The sequence below is a fragment of the Ammospiza nelsoni genome, chromosome 10, assembly GCF_027579445.1.
Source record: "Ammospiza nelsoni isolate bAmmNel1 chromosome 10, bAmmNel1.pri, whole genome shotgun sequence".
NCBI classification, from domain to species: Eukaryota; Metazoa; Chordata; class Aves; order Passeriformes; family Passerellidae; genus Ammospiza; species Ammospiza nelsoni.
In genome coordinates, this window is record NC_080642.1 from 15,000,115 (window position 1) to 15,014,893 (window position 14,779).

Below are 14,779 nucleotides of genomic sequence, written 5' to 3' on the forward strand. Positions count from 1 at the left end.
GAACACAATTCATATTCTTGCTGTTAGACCTGCACAGTTTAGTGGTTACAATTCAAATAGACCCACACATACTCATCTTCCCAAGGGACAACATAAATCCAAAACAATAGCCCAGAACCCCTGTAGTATATAACCCAAAACTACTGAAGCAGTATGACACAGCTGAGGAAATTCTCCATCAGATCAAATCTCTGTTGGCACAAGGATTTAGGCACATAGGTGGCATTCAGGTGCTGGAGGCACGGGGTTAACAGCCAGTCAAATCTGTTTCTGCAGCAGACTTAAAGGATGTTAGCATGTTGGATAATTCATAAATCCAAGTGTATGTGTCTCAAACTTGAGTAATAACAGTAGTCAATAAGCAGCTAATTTCAAGTGCCAAGCCCCTAGCATTAAGCCTTTTAAGAAAGCAGACTCCAGTCAAAAAGCTAATGCCAAGTTATAAATTAAATTCTGGGGTACAAGTGCCCATACACTGTTGTGCAAGGTATTGTAAAAGATTAAATCATCAGGGAACACGTGTACTGTAGAATGACACATATTTGCAATGAACTATCACAGTCTTTTAAAATGGAAATCTAGTTTTGTTCATGAAGGAGACATAAATAAACCTAATCACAAGTCTCTGACATGAATCTAGTTATTTATTCTGCAAAAGGACTTCTTTTTGAAGACTACAATGCAAAGTAGTATTTTATTCAGTAAAAACAGAAGCCCTAGCAATAGTTCATAATCTGCCACACATTTGAACGGAACCTAGATAGAAGCGTTTCATATTGATATATTTGATAAATTAGATCCATAACTAGCATCAGCACATTTTTAAATGAAAAAACAGATCAGACTTGCATTTATCAGTAGATGGAGGAGCGTCAAGCAAAAATGCAGAAAAAATATTTAAAAGCCCCAAATTAATATTTTTAACCCTCTTCTGACCATTTCTTCTCTAACAGATTCTGTGCCACATTTTGCACATAGGCAGTATGGGTAACACAGAACGTTCCTGTTGGTCTCTCCTCATTTTGTCTCCTTGCAAGATACTTCTTATGTCTTCTTGAACAGCCTTCATTTATACTACTCAGCGCACTGCTAGGACATCAAGAATCTCTGAGAATGAAAGTTATGTGTGGTGGCATGTGGTCACCTTAGCCTGGCTATATTCACTGCAAATAGAGCAACGAATTGCAGAATGTAAACCTCATTAGTCAGGTTACTTAGAAAGACCCAATGAGGAGTGGATACTCGTTTGAAAAAGTGATGGATTTTTGCAGCTCTTCTCCCGAAAGTGGAATATTTTTGAAACTTATTTATAGTGCAAATAAGGTGCCATACAGTGAAACTTCCCAAGCTGCACTGTCAGGGTGGTTTGGATACATAAGTTCAACCAGCCACTCTGAAATAAACATATTCAACGGCCGTTAAAATCTCGATACTGACTGATTTTATTGGATCATATCCTCCAGCTCTCTGGGATGTAAATTTCCGGCCATAACCTGTGCAGCAATAAACTTCGTTCAGCCACAAGAGTGTGCATGTGAGAGGATTGCAAATCTGCTCTGCCAAACCAGAATTAGCCGGTATCGCAGGAATGAAAGAGCGTGGAGATTTGAAATTGCAGAGAATGGAGACAAGGCGGTGCAGAGGACGAGCTGCCCGGGGAGCAGGAGGCCCCAGACCGGTGCCGCACTCCTATGGAAAATAAGCCCCAGGGTGGTGAGCAGGGGCGAGGCTGAGCCGGCGCGGGGGCTGAAAGGAGCCGGGCGCAGGTGGACACCGGAGCCCGCAGCAGTCCCCGGGGTGCCGGGGCGCGGAGCAGCGCCGCGGGTTGGGCTGACAGCGGGACACGGTGCCGAGGCGCTCAGGGACGGCGGCGTTGGCGGAGCTCGACGCGGTGAGTACCTCGGGAGGAGCTGGGAGACACCACACGGCAGCGGCACCGGAGCGGGAGGGGAACGCGGAGCGGCCGCGCCGCCTGCGGCAGAGGCGCTGGGCTGGGCTGGGCTGGGCTGGGCTGTGCGGGGCTGGGCAGTCCCGGGCTGTCCCGGCTGTCCCGGCACGGGGCTCCCGGGGCCGGGGGCGGCGGCCCCTCGGAGGTGCGGCGGAGCAGGAGTGCGGCTGCCGCAGCGGGGTAACTCGCGGTCATCCTTTGTGCTCGGCGGGCGGTGCCGCGGCCGCGCCGCCTCCAGAACGCCGCCCCCGCCGCCCGGCCCCGCCGCAGCCGCCGCGGGCCGAGCCGCGCCCCCGCCCCGGGCTGCGGGACAGCCGCGGCTGAGCTGGCCCTGTGGCAGCCCCGCGGCCCGGGCGGTGGCGGCCGTCCCCGCCCCAGCTCTGCTTCGCATAGGGGAACCGAACCTACGCTGGGAAGTGCCGGGAAGGAGTCGCGTGTGAAGCTCCCAAAGCTGTTCTCTTGGGAGAAAAAAGTACATCCCCTGCCTTCGGGCTGCTCCCGAAACAGGCTGTAAGCCTGTACAGAATAGAGGTGCACGCCTGATGCAAGGTGCCCACGACCTTGGGACCAAGGGAAGATAACGATTCACTATCTGAGCCATTTCTGCTGTGTGCAGGGACGGGGCACCACGCCTGGGTCACACCGGGGCACAGCAGCACCGAGGGGTCTCCGGAGAGGCCGCTTGAGCAGGGCTTGGAAACATCCCTCAGGGAGGGGCAGCAGGGCAGCACCCCGGTCTGGAAACCGAACTGCTGCAGACTTTATGCAAACTTGTCACCCTGGCAATTAGTTTAGCCTTTTAAGCATCTAATTTCCCTGATTTTTTGCTCCCTTCTGGGCATGCATTTTTATGCACTGGGGCTCTGACTGGCAGAGGTGGCCGGTGTCCACATCTCCGCAAAGCTGCTGACAGCTAAGTGCTGGGCATGTTAGCAAGGTGAAGTCAGACTGCTGAAACATATGACAACCAAAATAAACCATGTTTTTATCAATGTTTCCTCTGTATGCCTTCAGCAACCAAATAATTACATGTGGCATGATTCCCGGGAATATTACAAAGTAAACCTCATTACTAGTTATAATGCATATATGAGTTATCCATTGGAACTGTCATTAAAGTACAGTTTTATTCTATATTTTTTTAAGACTGAGGCAGTCAAATGCTGAAGGTAGTTGACCAAATATATGTAAATTATTCATCATATGGACTTTTTATAGCAAGAGCAGATGTTCTTCAGTGATTTAGTTGAACTACAAGTAAGAGAGCCATAGCTCCATTATGGTTCATAGAACTTGGGTGTTTTGCTGCTAACATAGGTCTTACTGCAGCACCTGCATTTGTCCCTAAAATATCTCATGAGTCAGGTTTTCAAAAAAGCTCAGCATCTTCACAGGCACGAATGCTTGGGCCATTTTTCTAAGAGCTCTGCATACTTTGTGTGCATTTAGTCTAAAAAGCTTTTCTGGGAAAAAAAAAAATCTCATTCTTTTACAGGTGACCAAATAAGAATCCAGATTCCCCTGCCTTTAAATGAAATTCTTCCTGAGGGGCTGTATTCAAACACTGTTACTGTGAGTGGCTCTTCCCTGCCTTGCTTGTTGGGGAAACTGGCTGGCTTCATCAGCAGCTGCAATTTCACTACAGTTTCTCTAGGATTTCACAACTGCAAAGGGTTCATTTGGCTCCTCTGCCTTTCATGAGCCTGTGCTTGGCAGGGCTGTGTGGGAAGAAGGTGGAAGACAGGTATGTGCCTTTCTCCTGGGTGCAACAGGCCATGGGATGATCAGGCTGTCCTGGGGAAGAGATCCAGGCATCCAGTCCTTGCTTTATCCAGAGACTGAGTTTGTGCAGTTGTTGGAGATGACCTTCTCTGCTTTTGAGTGTATTCACTCTGAACTTGTCACCTTAGTGAAAAGTTAATAGTATGAAAGTAATAATAAGCAAGAATTCAGTTCAAATGGAAAATATATGCATTTTCTGAAGATTTGTGGGGGTTGATAGAAGCATGACATTAACTTGCATCTACTCAATCTGAGCCAGTTCTGTCAGCAAGACTGCAAAGAGGAGTGTCATAACTTTGCAGCTCAATATCAATTATTTTTCTTCAAATTATTTAAAATATGTAAAAGATGTGCCTATTTCCTGTCCAAAGAAGAATTTTTTGTATCCAATATCAGGATTCAGGTGTGCACAAAACCAGTCAAAAGTATAAGAGAGAAAGGTGAGGCTTTACATTTAATCTTGACTCTGAATCTTCAGTTACATAATTTTGTATTCCATTATCTAAGATGCACTGTAATATCCCTCATACATTTTCATTAATCTTATGCAGAGCATGTGCAACAGCTTGCCATTTTCCTTCATTCTGCCTCTTCTCATTATTTCCCATTAGCATGATTATTCACTGTGTTTATCACCTTTTTGCACCTAGTCTCTCTCTGCCTTGTGAGTGGGCTGAATCCTCTGTAAGTAGTCCTGTAACCTACAGCAACAGAGGATCTGGCTCGCAGTACGTTATTAGGAAAGGGTTGAGATGTCATCTTTAAGACCTATCTTTTGCAGAGGAAGGGTGAGGTGTAATTATGACTAAGGCTGTCCTCTTTAATTTAATTAATAATAGAATTTAATAATTGTGACCAGGCTGTCCTTTTATGGTCAAAAAACCAGTCTGTAACCACTGCATGGCTCTGACTTGCTCCCGTGCTGCTCGCCCTCCCTCAAACACCCTGCAGGACCTCTAGAAGGACCTCTAAGCACAATCCCCATTCTCTGTTTCCCAGTTTGGAAAGGAACAGCCTGGAAGGCATTTCAGTATCCATTTCCACTGGCAACTCATCAATTGATCCCAGCTTATCTGTCTGTGCAGCAAGTGTTAAATGTGCACAGTTCTTGTTCTTCCTCACTGTGTCACCAATACCTCCTATGGCCAAGTTAGGGCAAATGACAACTTAGTCACTATAGAACATCCATCTGTGAAAGATTTGCCTCCAGGAGTGCAACATATTTAAGCTGCATCTCACTTATGAGGCAGATCGGTGTGCTCTCAGAACCTACAGGCTCAAGCTGCCCTTAGTTACACCTGATTCCCTGCACTGCCAGGAAGGGGCAGGTGGCACTCGGGTACAGAGGGACCTCGGGCAGCAGCCAGGCTGGAGAGGCTGCACGTACCAATGGGTGTTCACTGCTGGCTGGGACTGGCCAGCTCTGATTCCAGCTGTGGCTTACTGTGCAATGCCCAGCGCCTTCTCTGTGTGTTTATCTAGCAATAGGAAAAAAGTAAAATGGTTTGGAAAGGTAGTGACTTGAGAAGCAAAATGTACTCACATATTTAAAGACAAATTTTGAGTTGGTACAGAATCTGGGTTTGTCTGTTCACTGCCGGTTTGCAGCAGTGAGGAGCCAGCCCAGAAGCACACATTCTGAGAGCTCACAGAAGACATAAGAACCTTTTAAAATCATTTTTTGATAACTTTTTTCCCTTTCCACTGTTGTAAAGCTGCTGTTTCTTTTTTATTTCTCCGGAGAAGAAAAGAAGACAAAAAATTACCATCTCTGGTAACTTGTATCATTGCATTCCTAGTCTCCATGGAAACCTATGTGGTGCTCCACAGTTGGGTAAGATTTGAATCTGTTGCTGCAGAAATCAGATGGAGGGAAGACTGGATTATGCACCTTGACTGTTAATCAATTAAAAGAGGTTTTGAAATTATTTTCACCTTGTGTTGTAATCTTTACTTGGAGTAACAACAGAATAAATCAAAATAATCAAATGAAGCTAGTGTGACCTGATCCTATGTACACCTATGCATGAAACTCTGCCACTCAGTTTGATTCTGATAGGCATTGACATTAATTTGGAAGAATTCTTTGTTTATAGTAGGATAATAAGGATTAATGCTATGGAAACTGAACACATAATAGCAAACTGTTGTCATATTGACTCTTTTAAAAAGAGAGGCAGTAACAATTGCCTTGTTTTAATTTATGTAAGTAAAACATTTTGAAAATTAAGAATCTGAATTCCTTATCTTTTGCTGTCTTCATTCTTGTTCTTCCACTGCTAAGGAAGAAATACATCCCCAAACTGGTTTCCTCTGAAAAGATGTGGTAACTTCATCTACCTGCTGCTTCTTTACTCCAAGCTTTATGAACTGGAACACAAAGGCACATCATCTTACTGGGACAGCAGAAGGTGACACAGAGAAGTAATATACAGAGAGAGACCAATCTTTTTTGTGACGACAGTCAACCCATGAAGAGTGAGGGCTTTCAGCCACCTAAAAGTAAGTAAAATATATAGTAATGGAAATAGTGCAGCCTACTGTCAGCCTGTAAATACTCCTGCATAGACAGCCACGATAACAAGTTACACAAAGAAATAAATTAATTGCACGATTTTCTAAGCATTTTACATTTGAACAATTAAGTCACGGTATTCACTACAACTGCACTAACTACAGTGGTGAAATACAACAGTGATTTATGGTATTCACCATACCAAACCACAGAAGCTGATTATTTTGTATGCATTTGTAGGTATTTACTGCATTTGCTTCAGAATACTGTGGAGAAAATGTATGCAAGTCGAGAGGACATTGGATATGATTTTGGAGATCCCTCCAAAGTTGGAAGTAAGCCAATTAAACCTAATCCAAACATCGATGGAGGATGGGCTTGGATGATTGTATTTTCCTCTTTCCTTGTGCACATACTCATCATGGGCTCCCAAATGGCCCTTGGAATACTCAACATGGAATGGCTTGAAGAGTTTAATCAAAGTCGTGGCTTAACAGCCTGGGTTAGCTCCCTCAGCATGGGCATCACGCTTATTGTAGGTATGTGCCGGCACCACGTATTTTAAAACTAGATATATTTTTAGAATATGTTTGCCATTCATCCCTAAAATATTTTCTTATGGTTGTCCCAAGCTGACCTTTTAAAGTCACCAGGAGAAATTTTACAATGTAGATGGAGAAAGGGAATAACAGGGAAGATGACAGGGAAGACAGCCCAGCAGACTGCATGAGCAGGAAAGGAATGCTGTGACTTCCAGGTCTGACTAGAATTAAGAAAACATGATCTGTGAAGCTTGGAGTCCTCCCCATGCTGCATCTGTGAGGAGAAAATGTTGAATTCACACAGTTTGTATTTCAGTTTGGCAGCTGAATGAAAATGTATTTTTTTAGTTGTAGTTGGATCAACCCAAAATAGTATCTGGAGAAAATGTTTGTATATATATATATATATATATATATATATATATATATATATATATATATACACACATGTATGACTCCCTAAATGAAAACTGAAAAAAGTTATGTTTATATCTGCCTAAATTATTCTACTGAAAACAAGATAAAATGCTTAACTTCTGGTTACTTGTGAACAAGTCTTGCACTTATACAGCATCAGAATGAGGAGCAAGAGTTTCAGCTGATTCCTCTCTTTAAACTGTCCCTTCTTCATGGGGCAAATTTGATTGTAGGCATTGCAGGTATTTGCTAAGTATTTAATCAGTTAGTTGTATTTCTCTTTCCATGATTTTAAGAAATAATATGAAAAATAAACTGACTTGCACGAGTTGCCTGATGTTTTAACATTTTATTTAAAACATTAAGAAACTTAAGGTGAAAAATTATTAGAGCATAAAGAATTAAATAAATAATTTATCATTTCTTTCATGTTTTTTAACAGGTCCTTTTATCGGTTTGTTCATCAGCATGTGTGGGTGCCGCACGACAGCCATAATTGGAGGGATCCTGAATGCCCTGGGTTGGATACTGAGTGCCTATGCCTCAAATGTGCACTACCTCTTCCTCACCTTTGGAGTGACAGCTGGTGAGAGCTGCACTAATGTTTGAAGGTTCTTTCAGTTATTTCTGATTCCTTTGAAGCTTATTTGAGTGAGTAAATAGGGAAGGTAGACTGTAAAGTTATTCCAGCTCTGCTTTCACACTTTTACAGCCTGTTATCCTTTTAGAAAACTTATTTATTCAGTGGATTGGGCCCAGTGACTTCTGTTGTTGTTTAAATTTGCCATGTGAAGGTGGAACTTCTATCAGTTTCAGCCAAGTGAGTACATTAGAGGACATTTTTAATTAGGGGAGTTACTGTAACCCAAACTCTGACAAGTAAAATTTAAAGATGAATTTCATATCTAGCTAACTCCTCTCCTTGCCACAGGAAAGAATAACAAATGTTTTCTCCAGAATTTCTATACATAAATTTTTATCTAGCTTTCCAGATGGAGAAATACTGAGCTTAGCAAAGATCACTCTGATGACTCTTTACACCACCTTACCGTAGACTTCAGTAACATTGTAAATTCCTGAACAAAGAACAATGATCACAGAGAGGATCCTGCCTTTTTCAGAATTTCTGTTTTCATATATACTGAATATAATCAAGCAGGCAGGAATCTACACAGGTCTTCTTCAGCTCCTGTGCTCTTTTCAGAAAGAGCACACACAAAACAAAAAATGGCAGAGTTTAAGTAAAGAATTCAAAGAGGGGTGAAAAACAGATTTTCTGGGAAAAAAAAACCAAACAACCAAGCCAGAGACAAACTTTTATGTGAGATAGAGAAGTGAGATGTTGCAGGAGTAATTCTGTCCAATAAAACGGTGTAGAGATACCTGAGAGGTTCCTTCCAGCTCCATGAGACCTCTGCTCACTGTCCCTCCCTCACGATCTGCTCACTCACCCTCAGTCCTGCCGCTCACTCCCATCCCCTCACTCACCATGCCCAGTCGCGGCCCATCCAGAGAAGTCTCTCCATGTTCTCATGGCTGCTCCTGGAAAGCTGCTTTTCCCTTGCGGTGGCCACATCTTGCTGCCATCACCTCTGGGCCTCCACACTGCGCCTGTGGGCCTGCTCATGGCTGCTGCCTTCAGTCCATCCCTCCGATCCCAACCTCATCTCTCCATCCGCAGCCACCCTCAGCACATTGCCGAGGGCCCTTCCCTCAGGGCTCCGCTGCTCCTGGCAGCCGGCTCCCCTGGCGGCACCGGGGCTGGCTCCTCACGGCAGCAGCCCCAGGGGCAGCGGCTCTCCTGAGGGACAGAGAGGCCTCCCCGAATCTGTGGTTGGATGTGGGGAGGGACACTGGTGCAAAACAAAAGCCCAAAAATAAAAGCCCAATTGTGTATTTGCCTAGGAAAGTAAGAAATATTTCTAAAAAGCAAAATGGGTCAGCTCTGGTCAGGGTCACTGCTGTGATGGTGAAGGGCTTTTTTTGGGGCTTTTTTGGAATCACGGCTTTCTCTGGCCTAGCTGCAGCTAGATCATGCTGTAGCTGTATGCAGCTATGTTAGCACCTCTTTAGGCAAACTTCTAAGTCACAAAACACTTCTGAATTACTATCACAGTGAGTTGGGAAGCATCTTCTGCATACACCTGTTCCAATCCAAATCCCTCTGTGAAGAATTTGCTGCGAGAAAAAATGGTGAACTGTTACCTCTAATGATGTGTTTGTGCAATACGTCGCTTCCTGCTTGAAGTATGTGCCATGAATACCCAGCCTGGTTTTTAACTACAGGGGAGGGGTTTTCAACAGAATTAGAGATCTGCCTTGTAAGACTGAGCAGCTACTGTGTGGCCCTCCCTGGACTGCCCAAAGAGAACCAGCCTGGAAGCCACCTGAGGTCCCACCAGTGCACTAACCCCGTGTGCTGACTCCTCAAATACATGTCATGGTCACTGTGGCTCCAGTTACTGAACAAGGACAGGATCTCAGTGTGAATCTTCATTGCTGGGGAACTTGGGTGAAAGCAACAAGATGTGCTCACTAAGCAGTTCTGGTTACTGATACCATCAGATGTGGGTATTATAATTGCAGATATTTCAAAACAGGCTGTGTCTGTGTTTGTCCCCATAGTAACTGTCACTGATTGGTTGTGGGACATTTGTAACTTTCAGTGTTGTCACGCTGACCTGAGAAAAAGGTTTTATATTCCATGTGTTTAGTTTTTCTGGCAATAAATATCAGTGTTCTCTCTAGAATGAGTATTGTAGATTTTGGAAAACACTATGAAACAGAAATGAAAGCTAACATCAGAATTGAAAATCTATTATTGGTTTTACTACTATGCTTACACAAAAGCGAGGAATAAAATAGATTTTTTTTCACTGCTTTTTATGTTGTTGGCAAACAGTTCAGATTTATTTAATTTTTTTTTATAGGTATTGGAAGTGGCATGGTTTATCTGCCTGCAGTGGTCATGGTAGGGCAATATTTTCAGAACAGAAGAGCACTTGCACAAGGGCTCAGTACCACGGGAACGGGGTTTGGAGCTTTCTTAATGACTGCCTTACTGAAGTACCTCTGCACTGAATTTGGGTGGAGGAATGCAATGTTCATCCAGGGGGCCATTTCCCTGAACCTCTGTGTCTGTGGGGCACTCATGAGACCACTCTCTCCCAAAGAGCTCCGTGAAAAATATGTGGTGGGAAATGATAGCGAAGAAAATCAGGCAAAAGCTCTGTCCCAATCTACAGAGACTATAAAATCTAATGGAGTCCTTGGTGAAGAACCAGAGAAAAAAGAAGAGGCAGCAAATGAAGAAGTGCTTGGCAGTGTGCAGCACACAGAAATCGGAGGTAAATCTGGAAGTGAAAGGAGCATGTATGGACTGCGCCTCTTTAAGACAGTGAGCCAGCTGACAGTCACAGTCAGGAAGGGCTTTGCACTCTGGTACTCCAGCTACTTTGGAGCTGCATCACTGTTTACCAATAGAGTATTTGTGGCCTTTATCATTTGGGCTTTGTTTGCCTATAGCAGCTTTGTCATTCCCTTTATTCACCTTCCAGAAATAGTCAAGCAGTACAAATTATCTAGGCAGGACAATGTATTTCCTTTGACATCCATTATAGCCATTGTTCATATTTTTGGTAAAGTGATCCTTGGAATCATCTCTGATCTGCCATGCATCAGCACCTGGAATGTCTTCCTCATGGCTAACTTTACCCTGGTCACCTGCATTCTTACTTTGCCACTAATGCAGACATACATTGGCCTGGCTGTGGTTTGTGCTCTAATAGGATTTTCTAGTGGCTATTTTTCTCTAATGCCTGTTGTGACTGAAGATTTAGTTGGAACTAAACACCTTGCAAATGCCTATGGCATCATCATTTGTGCCAATGGAATATCTGCTTTGTTTGGACCACCTTTTGCAGGTAAAAAGTTCAAATTGCTAACCAACAGATGTTTGTGTAATGACTGTATGACTCTTTGTATTATTAAACATTCTTATGCTATGAGCATGTGTAGTTAACAAAATCACAGCTGCTCCAGAATGGACATAACGTCCAGCTTTACATTGTACAGATTTACAGCTCATAACTCTGCCATCCCCAGCAGAAGGGAGAAGTGTATGTATGCTGTCCCTAGAGTTATTTAGGTTTAAACAGACATTCATTACACATTTCCTCATAGAAAGAGGTGGGGGAATACAGAAGAGATACAGGTACTGATTGTCAGTATTATATCAGACTCCAGCTCTCTTTTACAGAGGTGCTGCTGAGAAAAAAGCTGTGAGAAATTCTGGGAGTCATGGCCTTAGTCAGCCAGGGCAGCTCTAGGCTGAAGGGAAGGCAGCAGCAGCATGAGCAGCCCAGGAAAGCGAGAGCCCCTTCTCTCCCCACCCCTGGGTGAGCGACACGAGCGAGAAGAAAGCCCTCTCAGTGCCCCCTGAAAGCAGCAGTGTTTTACTGTGCCACGTTCCCTCAGCACCTCCCAGTGTGTGCTAACCCTGTCTCTGAATTTGGCCTTTGGTTAAGAAGCAAACTGGATGCAAGCAGCTGATGTAAAGAGAGCTTCTGATCTTGTGGGTACATCGCAATGCAGCCAGCGTGGAGTGAGGGAGTTTGGCTTAGTTGGGTTCTCAAACCTTCCTGAAGTAATGAATAAGTAACTCTAATGAAGAAGTAACTTTAATGTGTTTTTGCAAAGGAATTGAGGCTGGAATGAGAGTCATTGCAGTATTGAGATTGTATCTCTTGAACAGTCTTCTATTGGTATGTGAGGCTTGGGAACAGCTATGGGAAATGTGTTTGCTTGCACAAGGCATAGCATTTGAAATACCCAGTATTGGGCATTTTACAGAGGCAGTGATAGGGAGGAGGAAGTAATTGGTTTGGGATTACAAAATCTCGATTTTAAAATCAAACCTGTGATAACATATTTGAAAAATTTTGTTTTTCCATAAAATATCTGTGGATTTGACAGAAACGTCATGAAAGAAATGTGAAGTATTTTTTGAATTTTCTCATGAAATGTACATTTTTGGCAAACTTTGTAATAAACATGTTCTGTCCTTATTTTCCAGGTTGGATCTATGACATCACACAAAAATACGATTTTTCTTTTTACATAGCTGGATTGCTATACATGGTGGGAATAATATTTTTACTTATACAACCTTGTATTCAAAAGAAACAGTCAAGAGAAAAATCTACAGAAGAAGCACAAGTATAGAACAAATTCCAGAACTTTTTTCCAGAACTTTTTTTTGTTTTGTGTTTCTCTTGTGTGGCATATGAAGATGTTTTTCTTATAGAACCAACCACATTTAGCTGCGCTGCACTTAAGTGAAAAGCAAATATACTCCATAAGGCTTATAAATTATTGGAAATATGCTTTTAAAATTGGTTAAGATATTTTTTACTTTAGAACTACTAAATACAGTGATTAAAGCACCCTGCTAGTATGTCAATATTAGAACAATGCTAAGAATACTTACCCTTGCTTCTCTTTTGATATTTCACCATTAACCATTGGTGAAAATCCACTGACTGCAGTGCAGTTACTCTGATTTACACTAGTCCTGTGAGAGAATTTGGTCAGGACATGAATGATTTATAAAAGTCCTTTCTACTATGTATTCAATCTGATGAAAGATTAGTTACTGGGTATTAGATAATGATTGTATCTCTTGCCTGGCTACCTAAGTACTGTTGAAATGCTACTATAACAATTCCACTAATTCAGCTTACTAAAATTACTATTTCTGTGATGCAAATCTGAAGAAAAGTTCTCATATATTTCTGAAATTATTCAGTTGGACTCAATAGGTCCCTCCCAACCCAGTATATTCTGTGATTCTACTTCAGTGATTTTTAATTTTGTTTTTTCAAAGTATCAACTGCATTTGAAGTAGCTATCCTCAATAACTAGGCTGCAGTTTAAACACTGTGACATTTAATGCACCTGAAGTAAAAAACCCATAAATGAAGAAACAGGAAACATATTGAAAATGTTTCCAGAAACAGTTTGAGTTCTTTGGCCCCTTTACCTAATTGGAGTTATTTTAGAATTTAATAAAATTGCCACTGACTCTTTCCATGGGAATGAACACTACTACTGCACACTAAATTTTGTTATAATTTAATTTAATTGTTCACCAACTTTGTTACATATGAGCAGTCGTGTTGCTGCTTGTAATGTACCATGAACTGACTAAGATTCATCATGTTTGGGAAATTTATTCTCTAGAAAATGAGATACTGCAGAGCATGGAATAGCTAAAGAGCATTTAAAATATTAAAATAAATTTTCTTAACATTAAGGGTCTGGTAACCAGTGCAGAAGGTGATGTATGGTGGTTGAGGGTTTATTTTTTTCAGCTTTGAGAAGTGAGTCTGATGCTAATTTTCCTATCAAATAAGAACCACTGTAAGTTTTCATCCTCTTAGCTTTATGAAAGTTCTTTGCATGACGAATCAGGTTCTTAGGTTAATATTTCTACGTGTTGCTGGAATTCCTTAAAAAGCAATTGAAACTGTTCAATTATATTGAAGAACTATTGGGAAACAGCTCAGTACACAACAATATCAATATCCTTATCTTCTTTATAGCTGCAAGGTTGGTTAAAAAAAGTTCTGAATGTGTATTGTTCCATATTGCAATTCACCAGCTTCTTAGTGTTGCACTTCTACAACTCTTGTCAGGGACATACTTTAAAGTATTCCTTAAAGATCACTGAAGTGAGCCAAGTTAAAAATAAAACCTTAAGAAACCCTGAATTATTTTAAGATTTACATCAGTACAATCATGTAGGGTAGTTATGTATGGCCTTTAAAATTCACATAAGACAACTGAGGTGGCACTGAACTGCAACACATGGAGTGAACACACAGTCAGTAACTTCTGAAAATCAGCTTTTGTTATTGGAGAGAATGTGCACGTAAAATTTCACATCAGTTCTTTGTTACAGGTTAAATATCTTCTTGGTGGGAATGCTGCTGATGGCTCATTTGATCTGAGCTTTTTTTGTTTTTGAAAGATATGTATCCTTCATACATAGATCTTCACTTTGTCTTTTGTCAAAAGCAATGGTATTTGCATAATACAGTAATGAAAAATATGTTCTTCACTTGTGGTATCTGCAATAGATCTTTTAATAGAGGTTCTTACAGGGCCACGTGTTGGGAATAAACTTACATTACCCAAAAACACACTTTCTGTTCATTTATTAAGTTAGTATGGTATTTTAGCCACATAATGGAATTTTTATTTCTCATTATCCTAAAACAAAGTAATCACAAAGATGAAAGAATATATATGGAAGTGCTTCTTATACCTAAAGGTGAACAGTCACTGAATGTTTCCAGCATATTGGTATATAGTTCTAGAAGAAAAAAATCCTTAATCTAAATCAACAAATATTTAAGTATTAAAGTACTGGTTTATAAAGAAACAGAATTATACAAGAACCCTGTATTCATAGTTTTTAATCAATTTCTAAAATTCAAGTTTAGTACTTGACATGTTAAAAAGTTGTAAACTCCTTACACTCTTCAAATATGAAACTATTATATCCAAATACTG

The 14,779-nt window shown here is 41.7% G+C and overlaps 1 protein-coding gene across 1 annotated transcript; it reads left to right on the top strand.

The window, feature by feature from the left end:
• Nucleotides 1–1,732: 1,732 nt before the first annotated feature.
• SLC16A14 (solute carrier family 16 member 14) lies at nucleotides 1,733–14,404 on the top strand. Its single transcript, XM_059479759.1, has 6 exons — nucleotides 1,733–1,891; nucleotides 6,015–6,232; nucleotides 6,486–6,784; nucleotides 7,647–7,790; nucleotides 10,135–11,127; nucleotides 12,279–14,404. Exons 3-6 carry the CDS (start codon nucleotides 6,523–6,525, stop codon nucleotides 12,425–12,427), a joined length of 1,548 nt encoding a protein of 515 aa, XP_059335742.1. The 5' UTR covers nucleotides 1,733–1,891; nucleotides 6,015–6,232; nucleotides 6,486–6,522; the 3' UTR covers nucleotides 12,428–14,404.
• Nucleotides 14,405–14,779: the final 375 nt, after the last annotated feature.